This window comes from Poecilia formosa, unplaced genomic scaffold, assembly GCF_000485575.1.
Source record: "Poecilia formosa unplaced genomic scaffold, Poecilia_formosa-5.1.2 Scaffold448, whole genome shotgun sequence".
Lineage (NCBI taxonomy): Eukaryota > Metazoa > Chordata > Actinopteri > Cyprinodontiformes > Poeciliidae > Poecilia > Poecilia formosa.
In genome coordinates, this window is record NW_006800387.1 from 117,158 (window position 1) to 136,381 (window position 19,224).

General features: G+C 38.4%; 1 protein-coding gene across 4 annotated transcripts in view; it reads left to right on the top strand.

The window, feature by feature from the left end:
• The first annotated feature begins 5,193 nt into the window (after positions 1-5,193).
• gbf1 (golgi brefeldin A resistant guanine nucleotide exchange factor 1) overlaps positions 5,194-19,224 on the top strand; it is a 55,103-nt gene continuing 41,072 nt past the window's right edge. For all 4 annotated transcript variants that reach the window (XM_007577614.2, XM_007577615.2, XM_007577616.2 and 1 more), the window contains exons 1-3: positions 5,194-5,486; positions 7,424-7,528; positions 7,637-7,703. In XM_007577614.2, the coding sequence (XP_007577676.1) occupies positions 7,433-7,528; positions 7,637-7,703 (163 nt within the window). In that variant the 5' untranslated portion in view covers positions 5,194-5,486; positions 7,424-7,432. The remainder of the gene's footprint in view (positions 5,487-7,423; positions 7,529-7,636; positions 7,704-19,224) is intronic.

Sequence of the window (19,224 nt, forward strand, 5' to 3'; positions counted from 1 at the left end):
TCCACCTCACCTTCACGTCCAGTGGAGCCGTGAAGGCTCCTCTGGATGTGAAGGGGCAGCGAGAGCCCAGACCCGCTACGGAGAAAACTAATTTTGACCACTTGTATCCGTGACCTCATTCTTTCAGTCATGACCCAAAGTTCATGACTGAAGATAGATGAATCCAGTAGATGAGGGTAGGAACATAGAAATCTTTCTCCATGGCCTCTCCGAACTCTCGAGTTTTAGCCTCAGCAACCATTCGAGCCTCATGCCGCTTGGTCTGCTTCTGAAGTCCCACAGACCAAAAAGGCCTGATAGGACTCCTTCTTCAGCCTGACAGCATACCTCACCAAAGGTGTCCACCAGCGGGTTTCAGGGTTGCTGCAGCAACAGGCACTGACAACTGTGCAGCCACAGCTCCAATAAGTCGCCTCGACAATGAAGGCATGGAACAAGGTCCACTCATGGAACAAGGTCCATTCATACTCAGTGTTCCCCACCTCCAGTGGAACGTGTTCAGAGTTCTCCTGGAAGTGGGAATTAAAGCTCCATCTCACCAGCAGATCTTTTTAATACGCTTGGGCCTGTCAGGTCTGACAGGGACCACCAGCACCATCTCACCACTAGTGATCAGTGGACAGTGCCGCACCTCTTTTCACCTGCATGTCCAAGACATGTGGCTGCAGATCCTCTTGTTCACTGGGGTGAACCCCAACATACAGGATCACAACCACAACAGGATCATCCAATGAAAGTTGTAGCCAAACATACTCCAATATTTAAAGCTGTGGACCAACATATTTTTTGTATTTACAGGCTAGTATCTTTACTAAAAAAAAAAAGAAAACGATCCCCTAAGTTGTTGATGCATTCATCAATAAGCATGACATATGAACATATTGTCAGTCTGGTTTTGACAAGTACTGGGTTGAGTTGGGTGTTTTCTGGGTAAGTAGGACCTTCTCTTTTAGCCATGATGGGCAGTGAGTGATGAAATGGCTGGAGGCATCACAGTATTTACATAAACTTGATTGTACTCTATGTAGGTGTTCCTCTGTCAAGAGATAGGTCCAACCAATCTACATTAACATTAAAGTAATAAGCAATTTAGCTAGATGCAGTCTTTAAATGTAGTACTGAGAAAGAAAAGGTGGACAGAAATCTCATTCAGTTGGTCAGCTTAGTTTAAATTTTTCAGTTTTTTCATTAGTTTTTTTTATATGTTAAGGAATATGAAGATTGTTCTGTCAGAGATAAAAACCTCCTCTTTATTCAGGTGCTTTCTACCAGCACCATCCTCTATCTACTGAAGACAATTACTTCATTGACTTAAAATGAATGTGTTTTGGATGGGCCTAGTTACAAGGGGGGTAACAATATGTTGATCCACATCGATATTGCAATTTAATGATTAATGATCCGATTACAACAAGGCAAGACAAAAACGCAAATCTAACTTGTCCTCTTTAAGATGATGCAAGATTGTTGAAATGCATTTGAACTTTCAGTAATAGGCAAAGTGGTGACCTTGGTTAAGATCTGTTAAAATGTTTTATTTATGACACCAAAAGAGAGTGAATTCTGTGTTATTGTACATAAAAATGAACTTAAAGTTCATTCTTTTGCTTGGATAGAATAAAACTCAGCATCTGTTACGTTTGCTTTTATGTGCTGAGAAGTCATAAAGGCCTCCTTTAAGCTAACTAATTAAAAAATGCACTTTAACATGGGTCATTTGAGACTATTGAACAGGTAATATATTATTATCACCTTATTATTCATGAATAAATAATTTTTTAATGTAAAAAACTGATGCCTGTAATAACTTAGAAATAAAATGACCAAATCATATATGAGTTGTTTTGTGAAATTATACAGAACAACTTACAAATAATTGTGTTAAATGGGCATATGGTTTTGCATCAAATCAGTTGCAGACTTGTGAATTGAAATGAATGCAAGTGGTATGATGACAGACTTTGTGATGTCGAGGAACATCATATCTTCCAAACAAAACACTGATATATCATGATAAATCTGGTGTATATATTTCTAACTTTATCTGGTCACAAAGAGGCCGATATTTATCTAATTTCCTTAGCAAAAATATCTAAAAGGAAGAAGTAAAATGATGTTTTTGCACAGAAGGTCATCGTTAGCTGAAAAATTTGTACATCTTGGTAAGATCTACGTCATTATAAACAAGCTTTGTGTATGGTTAGTTAAACTTTTATTTCATAAGGCAAAACATTAAGAACAATTTCTTATTTACAATGTATATTGGGAAGATAAAATGAGTATAGTAAGTAAGATTTACAGTAGATGAAAAGGATCTGAAAATCAAAAAGACCATCTGCAGAACATGAGACATACAATCCTGTTTAAGGGTCAAAACCCTTAAACAGGATTTTGACCCTGTTAAAGGGTCAAAATCAGTCAAAGGATTGTTTTTTTTTCTTAAGAAACTGATCATTGTTCTTTCATCCAAAGATTTTGAGGGGATTCAAAGAGTGACCATTTTAAATCCCTTTCTTTTGAAATTATAATCATAAGAACATGATGTTTTTTCAGAAAAATATGACTGATCCAAAGAACATAATTTCCAAATGGAAGCTGTAAAAGTTTTGCCATATCACAGTTTTCTTAGAGATCTGATCTATGCTTGCTAGATCGACATTCAATTAGCCTCACCTTTGACAATGAACAATTTGAAGTCTGAAGACGGATAATACAAGACAACCAAAGACAAATAGTCTAAAATCAACTACGGGATTAAAATGGGACCCATCCATGAAAAGCCCTGTGCTCCATTGATGTTTTAGTGTAACAACTGATTGTTGTATTCGTCTTACTGTTGTTTCTGTCGTGTTTTGCTTATTCAGAATTATTCGGCCGACACGTTTGAACGTGTTTTTGCAAAGAAAATTGTGAAAGTATTTACTTTTTAATATAATTTGATAAAGCTTTGCTCTAAGTAGAACATATGTAAATTAATTATGGCAACAAGATATGACATGATTACTGTATGCAGATGTGAAATGCTACAAAGATTTAAAATTTTAACGGACAAAAGTTATTTAGGACTTTAGATTATGCAAAATTGACTTTTCTGAGCTTTACATCGTTGTTACTTCTTCATCAAAACCATACCTGGAGTGTTGCTTTGATTTTTTCAAGCGGGTTTTGAGAAATTCTTTAATCTCCCATGGCAACCATTTAACTGTGCAAATCTTCTGGTGGAGCCGAGCGCCACATTCGAGGTCAAAGATCATCCTTAGGGCTGCAGTTTCCAAGCTACCAAGCGTCTGCCTCACAGAGCACGCCTTCCCTCCGACTACCCCACTCAGCTCCTTCAGACTAGCTTGCAGCAATTAGCAAACCCCTGGTGAAACTTTGCATCTGCTGACCTCATGTTATGAACTACTTCTCAGTGCAACACTGGTAAAAACATTGCTAAAGGGTTAATAAAGGAGTGATGTTGTGATGCTTTCTTGAAAGTAGAGTGTCAGAAAGAGCAAGAGTTCGTTAAAGAGCCAGAGGCCCAATTTCAAGGCTTAAAATTAAGAAATCAAATTTATTTTCAGTCATATTTGATATAGCATTTTTATAACAACTGAATGTAGATAGTTAGTTAATTGACCTACAAAAATGGCACTATCTGGGTGGAAAACACATAATATTGCCCTATTAAAATAAAATTATAAAGTGTCTAAAGCTCATTTTTACACTGCTAGCATTTTACACTGCTCATTGTACTGATCACTGTGATGCTCAGTATACACAAAAATAACTTTATCAAGATATCAGGTGAATGTAGCTTGAGCTTTTCCCTCTTATCTGCTGCTATTTTGGGATATTTCACAAAATAATCAGATTGTGTATTTATCAGCGTATTTATTACCATTGGGCTAACAGAACCTTGGGTGTACCTCGAGAGCAGAAACAAGTGAGGCTGTAGATGCTAAAGCCTGCTGTAATGCTTACACAGTTTCCACTGATAGGAGTGCATATCAAGGATTGTTTGGTGTTTGGAATATTAAAATGAGAGGTTATAAACATTTTTAGAAGACATCCATGACTCCAAATTTATGAATCCAAGTATTCATGGATTTTAGCTATTTTAGCAGCACAGTGAGGAGCTAAAAAATGCTGTGGATCCAATTGGATCCAGTTGTTTAGTAAGAACATCTTTTTTGACAGTTTTTGTGATATTCAAATGTTGTATTTAGCAGTTCTGCTCTTGATGAATGTTGTGAACCTGAATTTCTTTCAACTATGAAGAACAATGTGTAATTTTTTTCTCAATAAACTGGTGAACTGCATAAGATTTATGAGTCATTTACATGGACAGCACACATTCCGTCAAAACAAAAATCTTCTGATAACGAATTTTATGTAAAAAGGGACAACGTAAATGTCACCATTTAATGTGCTGTGCCAGATTGTAACAAAAGCTCATTCTCATCTGCAGTCCTTATTCTGGAAGAATACAAGAGATTACTTTGCTGAAGTATAAACTGAATAAATGAAAAATCACATTCTGGAAAAAAGTTGCCCCTCCTTTGATTTGGCCAAGAAATTCAAGAAATATCCACCAGATCTTACCCTATCCAGATAAGACTTTTAAAGTGGTGTCAGTTTTTCCCCCTAAAGTCTGGTAAAGAAGGTGAAGGTCAAAAATCTTCCTGATGATTTATTTATTCAAAGAAGAAAAAATGGGTGGCATCCAAAGAAAGAAATCTTGCAGGACTAAAGGCAAAGCAAACACTCTAATCATAATAGAGAGAAACAGCCGAAATGAAACCATGACACACATGATTATATTTATGCTAACCATTGAACTCTGACCGCTAAATAAATGACATAAATGAGATTCCACAGACTTAAAACGGGATTATGTTCTGCATGCATCCAGAGCGAAGATGCAGGCCGGGCTTTCGTCATAAGGTAGGTGCAACCTAACTTGCTCCCGTACTTATTATCTTGTCCCGCCCTTGTCATATTGTAATGATTTACAAAAAGTAAAATAAAATAAAATAAAATAGCTACACCTATCCGGTTCATTACAGAATATCAGAAGTATAACTGCATTCTAATTACTGAATTGGAGCCAAAATTATTGCATCTCAAAAACATATGTGACGCTTGTGTGTTATGATTTGTTTAAATGTCAATCAAACACTTAACGTCATGTTAGGTTAGCGACGCACAGCATTTCCACGTCAGTGTGTTTACCAAAGCCGGGCTAACAGCTACAGGAAGTGTTTTCAGCTGTGCATCCATGAACTGTTTCTGAGGGAGTTATTGATTGTGTACTAATGAGAGAGATCACGCCATCACACGGTGGAATGTCTGAGTATTGTGGTTTGTCTGTTTCTGGCAGTGAACTGAACTTTGGTCTCCTTGATTCACTGTTGTCCGACTAGCCCGTTTAGCTTGCCGAAAAAAGGCAGCACCAGCTCCGCCAGGACTCCTTCTTTGAATCAGCAGCCTCACGAAGGAAGGTAATTGTCTTTAATGTTCTGACATTAAGCAGGGCAAATATGTGTGCGTCCAACCGAGGTTCACTTAAAAAAATAACAGGGACAGAGAAACGTATTTGGAGCAGGTCAGGGAGTCATGACTAGCACAAGCTAATGAAGCTAGGTGCTAGCTGCCACATCAACTGTTAATTATTTGTCAACTGGTTAACGCATAACGCCCTTTAGCCTGTTGGTAAAAGCTGAAATATATATTTGCGTGCTTCTATTGTAATATCAGAATATGCCACAAATAAATGATATCTGATAATCTAACAGTTAGCACGGTATTACAATGACATAAACGTTTCTGAATATCAGCTGTTTAAAAACTAAACTGTTTGGTTAATGTTGTTTAATTTACCTCGTTGTAATATCATCCAGTGCCTTGTGGATTACTATTCCATACCCACTGTGTTGTTGAATTTGTTTGCCTACCTGTTTATTTTTCAGACAGTCATAAATCATTACATAAAAGCAAAACAGACTGATCACCCAACACATTGGAAGAAAATCTGTTTCTGTCACTACTCTAAAAAAAAAGAAGAAGAAAGGATTGAATCAAAAAAGAAATGAGAAATTGTTTCATTATAACTTAATGTCTCATGCTCAAAAGATGTAGCAGATCAGTTTATGGAAGAATTAGGCATAGAAATAAGTCTCAGGCATTTCGTGGGCAAAACTATAAAATATCTAGAATTGATGCAGATCAAATAAAAGGAGAAAGCCGATATTGAAACTTTTACTACTAAAAGTTTATTTTAATCAAGCATATTTATATTTCGATAGTGTATCTAAAAATAATGTGAACTTACTGAAGGAAAAAACAAATCCCTTAGATGTAATTAAGATTCATTTCAATTAATGCTGGGCAGGGATAAAATGTTGCAAATAAAGGCTGTATGTAGAGCCAAGGTAGATTATTAGCCTACTGGGAGTAGGCTAATACCCTCAGTAGGGTGCATTAGGCTACTGGGGGTAGGCTAATACACTTGATGCTAATACACTTTCACTCGATGAAAGTGAAAGAAATATCACTTTTATCAAGTGATATTTCATCACTGATATTTCATCACTTTTTCATCACTATTTCATCACTGATATTTCATCACTTGATGAAGTGATATTTTCAAGTTTCCTGTCATTGAGGCTTGAATACTAAACTTGATTATCTCTAATTTTCTTGTTCACACATCCATATTTACATACTTTCCAAAAATACTACTCCAAATATGCTGCACACTTCGCTTCAGATCTAGGTATATGCATTTCATCCTAAACAGATTGAGGAATAAACCAAGACAATCCATAGAAACTGTACCTTGATCAGAACAGTAGGTAGCTCCCTGCTAATTAATGTTTTGATTAAGTAGTCCTACATTTGAACAATGAAGGATCGTTTAAATTCTTCTACAAGGTTTCCCCCGGAAAACTTGCTAAGCCTGGCGGTTGGGTGCTAGGGCAGTCATTCATCCAGCGGACTGTCGTGTTTTTGAGTTTATAAATGTTGAAATGACAGGAAACTTGAAAATATCACTTGATGAATATGTGTTATTGGAAGATTAATACCTAAACACCAACTATAAAATCTTAAAAAAGCAAACATAAAAAAAAAACTTGAATAAATAAACAATGCGCAGGGAAACCCTGATGACTTTGTGAAAAATTGCATTAATGTGTATACTAACAAAATTAATTTTAACTAAAAACTGGTGTTACAAAAACCCTGAAATGCTCCAAAGGAATTTACTTTGTGAAATTTCTATGCTCTGTACTATATAGATTAGAAATCATGTGGAGATTATTATTGGGAACAATGTCTAATAACTGTCAAAGTGAATTCAGAATAGTTGTTTTCCAGCCCTTGTTTTCATTTTGAACGCTCTAAACTGAATTGCCTTGTGTTATTCATCTCTTACTAGAGAAGCAGCATGGTGGACAAAAACATCTACATTGTCCAAGGTGAAATAACCACAGTTGTTGGCGCTATTAAGAGAAACTCTCGATGGAATAACCATACTTCACTGGTACGTTCTAATTATTGAGTCGTCCATATTAAAGTTGAGTTGGCAAAGAAACGAGTGTTTCGAACAGAACTGCACCTCAACAACCTCTAATTGCGTTTCTCTGGTCAGGATGAAGAACAAGACCCATTACTGAACAGCTTCGGCCATCTCAAGGAAATACTCAACAACATAAGAGGTAAGTTCAGTGTCATGAAGTCTCTGTGAAAGCCAGTGTAGAAGTTGGGTTTGCCAGGTTGAAAGATACAACCTATGCTTTTAGGATCATTCAGTATGTCCTTTGTTGTACTGCACCTGCGTGTTTCTTCTGGCTGGAAAATATGGTAACGCTTCAGCGTGGCTCTTAGTTCTGGCCCTGCACGTCTTGGCCATGAAAGTTGCGGCCAGGTCCCACAATACTGTGGCCCCTGTGCATAAGAGATGTGGGCAATAAGATGTAACACATGGAGCTCAGTGGAAATGTAGGGTCCTGCAGCTTTAGCCTTCCTCCAGGGAATGCCTGTTGCTCTCTGAGATGGACAGGCACTGCTGGCTGAGGAGGAATTCACCACACAACGTTAACCCTCCTTGTACCCTTTCCTTCTTTTTTTCCCCCTTCTCTCCATCCCATACTTTCTCTTTCTTTCAAATCACAAAAAAAACCCAACATTCTTGTTGTTCCAAATACCACTGCATTATTTAATCAGGACGGAAGCCAAGTATTTTCTTTCATTTAGAAAAAGTTTGTCATGGATGCTTGAGGATCTTATTCCTTCTTTAATCTCAGACCCTAACAATACATTGCCTTTAGTTGGTTTCTTAGGGCTGATTGGAGACAAACGGAGCTTAGATAACTGCAGCTCATGCAGACGAGCAGAAATTTTGCTATAAACTCTTGTTGTGCTATGTTTTGCTGTGGCTTCGAAGCACAAAAATGACCCAGCTGTCCACATTCTATTCGTTTTAACCAAGATCTTTGCTCCCTTTAACAACAACAAAAAACAACAACCAGCAAAAGAAATGCGTTGTTGCAAGTTTCTTTTTTTTTTTTCTTCTGCCCTTATTTTTGCATATTCCATTCTCACTATAACATACTCCACATCTTTAAGGGGGTTCACTGGCACTTCTGCTCTGTTGAAATCTCTGATTGACAGGAGCATGTGCTATGGAGGTGGAGAGTGTTGCAGCTGGAAGTATATCATCTGCAATTTTAGTTGGGTAAATATAGCAGGGAGTCTTGTCAAGAAGGGAGATAAATTGTTCTGGGAAAGGAAGTGTTGTCCCTCCTTTCTCAAAGCAGGAAAAAAATGTTTCCCTCAACTCCTGGAAAATATAAGATCTTTTCTCATCTCTCTAACAATGGCAGCACAGTTGAAAATGGGGCAGTCGTTCACCATGTGTTAACATGCTTCAGCTCTTCCTTCTTTCCTTCCAAAAAGTCAGTTCCATGAAGTTCAGGCCTTATCATTTTATACTTGGAATTTATTTTTTGTTTTTAAAACTTTTGCTTTTCAGCGTGTTTATTTCCATGTTTGAAGTGTTTTGAAGTAAGGGAATTGAACCCACAGATATAGGCATTCAATAGACCATAATAGCAACTTTATTTCTTATTTATCAATAGCTTCAGTCCAGCATCAACTTGCAGTTTTGCAAAAAAGGAAAAAAAACAAAAAAAAAAACTAAGGCAAATCTGTCATAACAAGAATGTTTGAGACTTTCTATGCCAGCAGTGTATCCAGTAACTGCTGTTGTATGAATGCAACAGAATAGAGAATGCCCTGAAGTATGGCATTAAGATGTTCTGGTAAAGTCAGTAAAAAAAATAAAATAAAAAGGAAGTTCTTTAGTTGTTAATACAGTAGATGTGTCTATCTGCTACTTTTTCCAACATGACAATGAGATGGACAAGAATCTGAGAACTGGTGGACCGCTTTGTGTCATGGTGTGGAAACAATAACCTCATCTTGAATGTGAAGAAAACAAAGGAGATGATTGTAGAGTTTGGTAGAAACAAGATCGAACATTATTTCCATCATGGAAGAAGGAGTGGAGGTGGTTGAGGAATATAAATACCTCAGTGTTCATCTGGACAACAGACTGGACTGGAGATGCAACAGTGAAGCCGTCTGTAAGAAGGGACAGAGCAGGATGTACTTATTGAGGAAGCTAAGATCCTTCAAGGTTTGTAGCAAGATGCTGCAGATCTTCTATGAGTCTGTTGTTGTGTCATCTCTTCTGCTGTCATCTGTTGGGGCAGCAGCATCAGAGCCAGGGACCTGAGGGAGCTCAACAAGCTGGTAATGAAGGCTGGTTCTGTTCTGGGGACGACTGTGGAACCTGTAGAGATGATTCTTCATAAAATCAAGAAAATTATGGACAAACCTGATCATCCTCTTCATGAGACTGGAAATCCTTCCTGCCATCACCTTCTACAGTAACTCTTTGAAAAATTTGATGCAATGGTGTAGCCACGAGGAGGCCAACGCATAGAAGCACCAACGATGTGTCTGGTGTACACTCATTTTTGTTCAATGCATTGCACCAAGCAAGACCCTGGAGGACAGAGTGGCGGCTGTTCAATCACATTGGCAGGCAGAGGAACTTCACACTCTTTCCACCTAAACACACTCTCTAACGTGAACTGTTCGGGATGTATTTTTTTGCCCACATGTTCAAAGCCTAAGAATCATTAAAATATCCTGCAGAACGTGATTGTGTCCTGAGTACACATTTTGCATTGCAATAAAAATATTCAGCCTATCGGATGGAGACTCACCGCAGCAGAAGTCCACACCTGTTCACACAGTGTTTATCTATGCTGATGGTCAGTGTTGGAAGCACACATGAGAAAGACGGATGTAAGGACAGAGTCATTTTTATTGCACTAATATTGTCACCACAATATTTATCAGTATTGCTGCAATGGCATGACTTGTTAATACCATAAAAAGGTCATATTACCTGCATCGTGATACAAATTCTAGCTCTGGAGATTCTGCCAAGCTCAGTTTCTACTGCCCTACTCAAGTATTCCATGTGTAAAGGTTGTTGTTGAGTCAGCAAAGTATTTTTTAAATGTTTTTCCACATACTGATCATGTGATCTATTTGAGCATCTTTGGCAGAAGCACTAGAAGGATAATATCTCTTTCTTTGACCTCTTTTGTAACTACCAATACTTTCGTTACGGATGTCTGTAACGTGATTCGACGAGCCATTCCCAAAGCTGACTAATGGCCCTCTGTATATGCCCCTTTATTTTCTTCCTTTTGCTGTAGTTCAGATAACGACATGTTGTGTAGAGCTGCTTTTCATTAATTCAATTTTTTTCTCTCTTTCCCCCCCAGTTTCATCTCTTTATGCAGTAGCCACTGAGCCTTATCGGTTCAAATCGTCAAGTCTTTCCTTCTCCTTTCTAGTCAACCCCCTCTGCTGCTGCGAAGGTCAGATTTTGACAAGTCTGCAGAAGAAACGGTCTCCTCCTAAATCCCTTCATTTTTATTCATAGAGATACAGATTTAGAGGACTTTGCAGCCCCCCAGACACATAGCCAGAGTGGGTTTTTGACTGACAGCTTCTTTCTCTTTTTTTTTTTCTCAGCTGAAACCAACAAAATTTACAAGCACACCTCTAATTGACTTGAATCACTAGCACCACACCAGAGGCACATAACAGAGGGTTGTGTTCTGTTGTACTCCAAATATTGAAGAATATTATTTTATTACCTTCAGCTGACTTTTGCTATATTCCTTTTCTAGTTTTTCCAAAGTAGAACTGGATAAACAGCTGTTTGGTTATCAGGTTTTTTATATAGTGCCGATTCACAATAGTGTCATCTCAGAGAACTTTAAAAAAAAAAATAATAATAAATTAATCATGCATACAATTTATCCGAGTCGAGTTCAGTTCATCCAAGTTGGTTAAAAAAACGTTTCTGACTAAGGAAACCCAGCAGGTTGCATTGAATCATTGACTTACAGCATTCACTCATCCTGGAACAGCAGGTTGTTGTTGACTTTACATCAATCCCACACACCGAGTATGCTTGAGGTAAAACTCCCCTTTAACAGGAAGAAACCTCTAGCAGAATCAGAACCTGGCTCAGTACAAGCATCCGTCTGCCACAACCAACTGGGGGTTTTAGAAGACAGAGTTGGTACTTTCGCCTTTAACTCAAAATGAGTTAAATCTATCAAGTCCAAAACACTCGTGCAGACTAGTTCTGACGAGCATAATGTGTCACAGTAACATGGTGATATTTGTTTCATTAATGCTACATGATAACATTAGCTTGTTCATTTCAAGACAGCTCAAACTTTAGCTTGAATTTAGCTAGATGTGGGATCATGTCCACCTTCTCTGGCTGCCGCTATTCATAAGCACGTTTTGCACATAAGGCAACCTTCTTCCTCCATGTTTCCTTGTCTTGTTATGGTATTCCCTTATAGCGGATGTTATTCTTTTAGAATAAGTGACTTTGGGGGGACTTGCCTGAACTTGCAGAGTTAGTAGCTATACATGGGTGCTTGGGGAGGAGGCGGGTGTCGTGATACTGCTGCTGCACACATGCTGGGATTTGACCTCCACTTTATCTCTGACCAGACAGGAAAAAAAAAATGCTTGTACCACAGGGACGGTATGACGGATAAATTTTTATAACACAGTGTACCTTGAAACCAGTAACCCGCGCATGCCTAGTCTCCACAAGAGTGGTCTATTTATTTGCTTTGACTACTGTCGGAAAGGAAAAAACAAAAGATTCTTTCTCATCTAAACTAGATATTCAAGACCATTACTATCTATAAATGTTACCATCATGTCGGTCATATAGAGAGATTGTGCACATGCCGTTTCTATTTGTTTCATGCCAAGGTCAAGTGTGTGTATTTCTGTATTGTGTCAATCCACAGCTGTGGTCAGACCGGGACTGGCGGACCCCAGGGGGGTTTCGTCCAAGCACTTGGCATCTGGTTGTAGCTGTTCACCCATTCCTTTAGCCGTCATTCCCTCGCGTCCTGCTCTGTGCCACCTGATCTTTGCACATATATCATTCCCAATTGAAGCAGGACAAGGCAGCTGGCCAATGCCGAGGAGAAAGAACCATAATTCATGTCGCTTAGCCACTTATTCAAAATTGTTTACTCTCGATTCCATTCTGAGATGGGAGAATCTGCCTCATTGTAATGCTCGGCATGTCTGCTTTGAGGGCTCTCTGTCTCCCGGCTTTGAGCTGGAGATCACATGTTAGATTCTCATTCCTGTCAGTGTTATTTAAAGGACATAAAAGACCACAAACCGAACAGGCGCTTTCCTCCCTAATGTCTAATAAGAATGACTTTAGTGGCGATGTTTTCGCAATATAATGTTTTTATTATAAGTTAAAACAAGTATACTAAGGTGTAGTGAATTTAATTAATTAATCAATTTATTTATTTTTGTGATTTTTTATAATTAAACAGCTTCATTTTTCCATTTCCTTAGATACATCATTTGCTTTATTTACAGTGCATAAAATTTGTAAGGTTTCTTTAACTGTTGTGGGGTATCATTTAATTGTTCCTGGGTGGATCACCAATAAGTTAAAATTCCTATTAAATTACCATTTAATAATCGACAGCAACTTATCTGAAAAACAAACAACAACAAAAAAAACATTCATTTTAAAATAAGTTTTTCATTCCACACTGGATTTGCTTTCAAATAATTATTGTTGCTTTCTGGCTTTTCATGCCACACCAGTACAATAGTTACAAGGCTATATTCTTTACATTTTTCCCAGTGAAGCTATTTTGTTTTTGACGTATTAGGGTGACACTCTAAAAGGTGTACTTTTGTCAGGCAGTTACAAGAGCCAGAGATCTTGGTGTGTTCTTCCCTTTAAAGGACTCGGGACTTTGGATTCAGTTTTAGTCAAACGCTACAGTTCTGCAACTCTTCATTCTCAGGGGATTTTAACAATTATGTAATCTTCAAACCTTGCTCATCTAAGTAACTTTAGCTAAAAATCACACTTTTCATAAAAGCTGAGCTGCATCATGCTGCAGTAGTGAGTTATGATGGGAGACCCATGCATGAGGCAGGTATTTTACAGCATTTGGCCCAGCAGTTGTCCCCCTCCTCAGACTGGGTGCCATCTAGTGCTAGTTAGTAGCTATAAATTTGGTCAGTTAACAGGTCCCTAACCGGGGACTGACAGGCGCGGCTTAAGTCTAGTGTGAAGAGGGGATGCAAGTGTTGTCCTGTTTCAGAGGCTCTAAACAATGTGCTGAGTGGATGAAGAGTCCGAGCAGAGGGCTATTAATCATCCTGGTCGGGGTGTGTGTATTCAGTTGGAGGCAGGGCGGGATGGGGCCGATTTCAGGCGCTGAGAGAGCTTAGAGGTTTGATGCAAGAGAGGTTTGAAGGTTCCACGGGGGATTTGGATGTGCTGACAGGAAGCCTGGATAAACATGAACACAACACACTGGCCCTTATAAACCCAAAGACCGAAAGGAGAATAGGTGGAGGTCAGCCTGGGCAATCCTTGTACGTAAAACAAACACTCTACATTTACACCGACTCAGTTTAGTCAAAGCTTTGAATTTCTCAGAACTAGATTCATCCAAAAAATAAATAAATTACAGCTAATTTTGTAGGGTGGTTTCTTGAAAAACCTGCGTCTTTGTTATAACTCATCATAGTTACATGATTTAGGAGAGTAGTAAGTGTAATGGGCTCAACGAATGACAGCAAAAGGCAAAGGTTTTCTGCCACTCAGGGTGAAGCCAACATACGCGATGGCGACAGAAGCTGAAGATTTTTAAACTTTCTTGTCGTGTAATTAGCCTGCGTGTGCACATATGCGTGCACAAGCTCAAAATTTCACATGCATGAATCATGCCTCTCGTCAAGCAATTGCCACCTCGGCAGACAAGTTTCATAGGAAATGAATAGACGGGGAGTGACACTGAGTCCTTGAAGCTGCCGCTTTACAAGCCATAAGACATTTTGAATGTGACTACCTGGAATCTGTATGGTTGAATGAATTGAGGTCAAATTTATTTATATATCACTTTTCCAAAACAACTCAAGCCACATAAAGTGTATTACAAGGACAACAACCAAAGGTTATCAGGTATAAGAGATGCAGATTCAAAGGCCAAACTTTCAACAGCCAAAAAAAGAAAAAAAAAAAAAAAACAGCTTAAAAGGCTGTTAAACTAACAGACAGCTAGAATGGTGATACAACAATCATTTAATAAAGGCAAAGCCACAACATTCTAGTTTTTACTAAATCAAGATGAGATTGCTCTATATGACGATTGTGTAATTTAATTTTATTCAGTCATTAGCCAAAATTAGTAGAACTGAAAGGCTTTCCCTATTGTATTAAACAGCAAAGCACCAATATGAAAATTTTTTGACTGCTATTAATGTTGCTGTTATGTCTGATAACAGATTTTTCAGCTATGTTTCCCTACCATTTTTTACACTGTGGAAAAAAATGACCACACAGCTGGCATTGCTTTTCTGCTTTATACAACCCATAATCCTCCGCTGCAGTACCGTCTGCAGCTATGTTTACATACGCAAAATTCCTTGAACTGATTAAAATGTATTCGGAATAAATAATCTCATATGGACACAAAATGAAATAACCCAAACATGATGTTTTGTTTTGTTAGGGGCCATGCAGCGCTACAGTGGTGGAGTTGGTAGTACTGTTGCCTTGCAGCAAGAAGGTCCTGGGTTCGAATCCCAGCCCGGGGTCTTTCTGATATGCTCAGATTAATGTTAGTTGAAGCTTCTTTAATTATTGTGCATCAGAAATAACTAAACCACTCCAGTATGAACAATAAAAGACAGACTTCTTAAATTAAGGTAGAACTAAATTGGGAGAAACGCAACAAACATGTTACCATTGTTTCTGCTTACAAATCGAAACAAACAAAACATATTTTAATTTAATTTCAATAAGTGCCCAAAACTTAACACAGAAAACCTCAATGTTAAAAAAAATCCTTATCTATTCTAATTAATAAAACGGTGTTCAGGTGCATGAACACAGTTTGAATGTTGATATTGTGTACAGTAATAACAGGATAATATCTTATCAATCACCCCTCTCAGTGTCTGATGTTTGTTTTTTGAAGCGTTTATTCACTGTATTTTATTTCGTTGGATGTTTTTATCCTTTCTTTTCTGAGAGATGTCCTGTATTAAAATAAACAAAACAAAAAAAAACCCCGATGTACTTACCATACTTTAGGTCTTTCAGCCTAGTGTTGCTTTAATTACTCCCCGTGGAGTTTGGATCATCAATAAAACGGTAGGCTTTAGGGGAGTTTGGAATGTATCAACACCCTTGGATGCTGAAACGAGTCTTCCATTGTGGTCAGCTCTAAAACAGGCTCATGGCTGGCATGTGGTGACATGTTGACTGGCTGAAAAGCATTTTCAAGATTGACTATCCAGTTGGTATTGACAATTTCTAAAGGTGACAGGTGTAGGTTTTCATTGTGTAAATTGGGGTGTCTCTAATTTTAAACCACAGGGAGGAGATGACTATTTGAATTCATTGAGATCATCAAGAATATATGTCATTGTAATTTTTTTTTTGTTTTGCTGCTCTACCATCACTGCTAAACTTTCTGAAAATCATTCATGATATCTGGCAAATGTCTGCTTGCCATTAAGTCATAACTTTTTCTTCCACATATAGCTGCTTTGTTTTGTCTAAATTTGTGTAGAACTATTTAGTCGGATTATGAGCTGGTAATGAAATGATATAAATTCATTGTTTCCCCCAGTGTATTATAAGCCTGGTGAGCCACCAGACTTTACTCGTGGCCTCACCAGGCTAAGCACTGCTTAATTTATTTAAGTCCTTTTAAAATGTTTGCCCTTTTTAAGACTTTACAGTTGGTGTTCAGGTATTAATCTTCCAATCTTTCAGTAACACATAATTACCAAGTGATATTTTCAAATTTCCTGTCAACTTTAAACATTTTTTAACTCAAAAACACAACGCTGCAAAAACAAAACGTTCCGCTGCATGAATAACTGTCCTAGCGCCCAACCACTGGGCTTAGCAAGTTTTCTGGGGGAAACCTTGTATATTAGTTTATATATTAGTTTATTTTAATATAAGGGACCTTGTTCAGGAGCTTTCATCAAAAAATATGTTTTGCAGCTGTGTGTGACATCACACTGCTGTGGGTATGTAGAAAGTCAACGCTGAGCAATTGAGGCTGCTGTTTTTAAAATGTCCTCAGCTGAACATCAAAGCATCTGCGCAGTAGGAGACAGATCTGGCTTGGAGGTCCCTGCTCTGGTTGTGGGGAGGAGGTTTAGTGTTGTGGTTGGAAATCAGAGCCCATATTAGTATTTCAGGGAAGTATTGTCTTGCCTGGTGTGGCACTCGCATCCTTAAGCCTTCAGTGTCTCAGTGTGAATCCCACTCAGCCTTGATGGACTGGGTTAATAAACCTCCCAGCAGCTATTACACGCACACACACACACACTCACCCACACACGGACACAGTCTCCTGTATGTGCACATACAGTCTCCTGACACACAGCTGCTTGTTATTTCATGCCCCATAAGGGTATTGTGTCCACAGACATTGTAATACACATACCCAATTAGTAAAGCATTGCACCGAGGCTGATCTGTAGCTTAGATCCTCAGAGATACTAAACATGCACTGTACTTCTTATGTTGATTGTTTCCTAAATTGACACCCAAATATAAAAAGAAATGCTGCTGTGTTTCTGTACTCTGTCCACTGGGGATTTGAAAATGGTGACATGGGCCAGAAGAAATTTTGTTAAGCTAGGAATAAAAAAAATATATGTGCCACCTACTACAGTCACTTTTGCTATGACCAACATATTTGATTGAAACATTTCAGTTAGACTGTCTGATTTTGTTTTTTAATGAGTCTGTCATTCTGTGATATTTTTATCATGAATCTTACGGCTGTGATTAATTGGATCATGTCAGAACAGGTTTGCTCGTTCTAGTCAAATCGTTTAATTAGAGGCAGGCTAACAAATACTGATAAAAAATGTCTATTCTCCAGCTCTTGGTTTATGTATTCATCTTCAGTCAGTTTAATAGATGAACTCTCACCTTGCCCAAACATTTATAGTGTTTCTGTCCATGTTAGTGACGGGATTTGACACCTTCGTTCATCACACACAGAAACTCATCTACCAGCTATGTACCGTCACGATGCGCTCCGCCACCCATTTGTTGAGACTGGGATGATATGAAATTTATTTTCCGGTTCGTCCGTAAAGCTACACTTACGTTCATCGTCTACACAAGTGCTGCCCGTGGTGGGGAAGAGTGCTCACACCTGCAGCTCTCTCTCCCACCACCAGGAAGCAGCTCCAGGAGGAGAAAAACTGCTGTACTTCAGGCATTGCGCCAGTCATTTTAAGGATGCATATTGGTCACCCAAAAATCTATAAAAACCCGGACATTATCATCAATCAATAAACAGTACCCCGGATAAAACTTGAAAATTGGGCGTCATGCTGCTTAGCTTAGCTTTCGTCAACAACTCATAGGCAGAAATGAGAGCGCTGCACAACGTAAATATTGACCCGGCCAGCACACAGTGCGCTAAATAATAAACAATAACTAAACGAAGCTTCGAGGCAGATAAATTTTCCTCGAGGAATTTCAATAATCGAGGTACTCGAATCATTCGAGGAATCGTTACAGCTATACTTGCTTCTATAATTTCTACAGCTTGATCTGTTTTCAACCTTAACATTCGTCAACTGCATTTGTAGACGTGTTTGTTTCTCACCTTTGTCTGACTGTTCCACATACCTCTATGGCTTTTGATCGGAACCCACTGTCAGTGCTAAGTACATCCTAAATATTTGCATTTCTTTCAAAGTACGTATATAGGAGCAGTTTATAACAGTTTTTTTTAATTGTGACTTTCAGCCACTGAAAAGTAGAAGTTGAATATTTTGTTCTGAAGATATCCTCTAAATGTGCACAGGAATACTTGTGGTGTTTGCAAGCATGTTATGTTATTTACACTCAGGAACACAGTGCCTTGGTTTCTTTAAGGTGACAAAAGGGATAGCCAATTGTTTTTCTGTTTATCAGAGGTGACATGACCAGTGGCGCAAATGGGCGAGGAGGCCCTGTGTTGCCATAGCTAAATATACATCCCGGACAGCTCCATAATAGGTTCCAGGAAGTTCAGTTGAAAATAAAAACAAAGCAAAATTTCTAGCTGATTGGCTTTGAAAGACCGTTTTTCCTTGCTGAATGGGAAAAATGTGGACTTCAGCATTCCATAGCCGTGATGCCAGTCCAATTGGATAGGCGCACCCTTGCATGTGCCGAACAGGACTGGAGTGAGGTTGACAGCCTGCAGAAAGCAACTTTGTGGATAAGAAAGATCTACATTAAAACAAAATAGGGCTAATGTTCAGCTGAGCAAGCCTTTTTCTTTTTCTGTGCGACCTTTTCAGAAAACAATCTCTCCGTAAGTTTATTATTAGGGACAAATAATAAACCGTTTTCAAATCACAGGCTTAAAACAGAAGAGAGAAGCTATTACAAAAATGCAATCATTTATAACCTGCATTGCAAAGAGGTTAGCAATCACTGCACACCGACCTATAGCTCTGTTTGTCATCAGAGCAGCAATGGCAGAGTACACTTCTGCAGTTCTGTTATGCACAAAGCACAGTTTATATATATATATA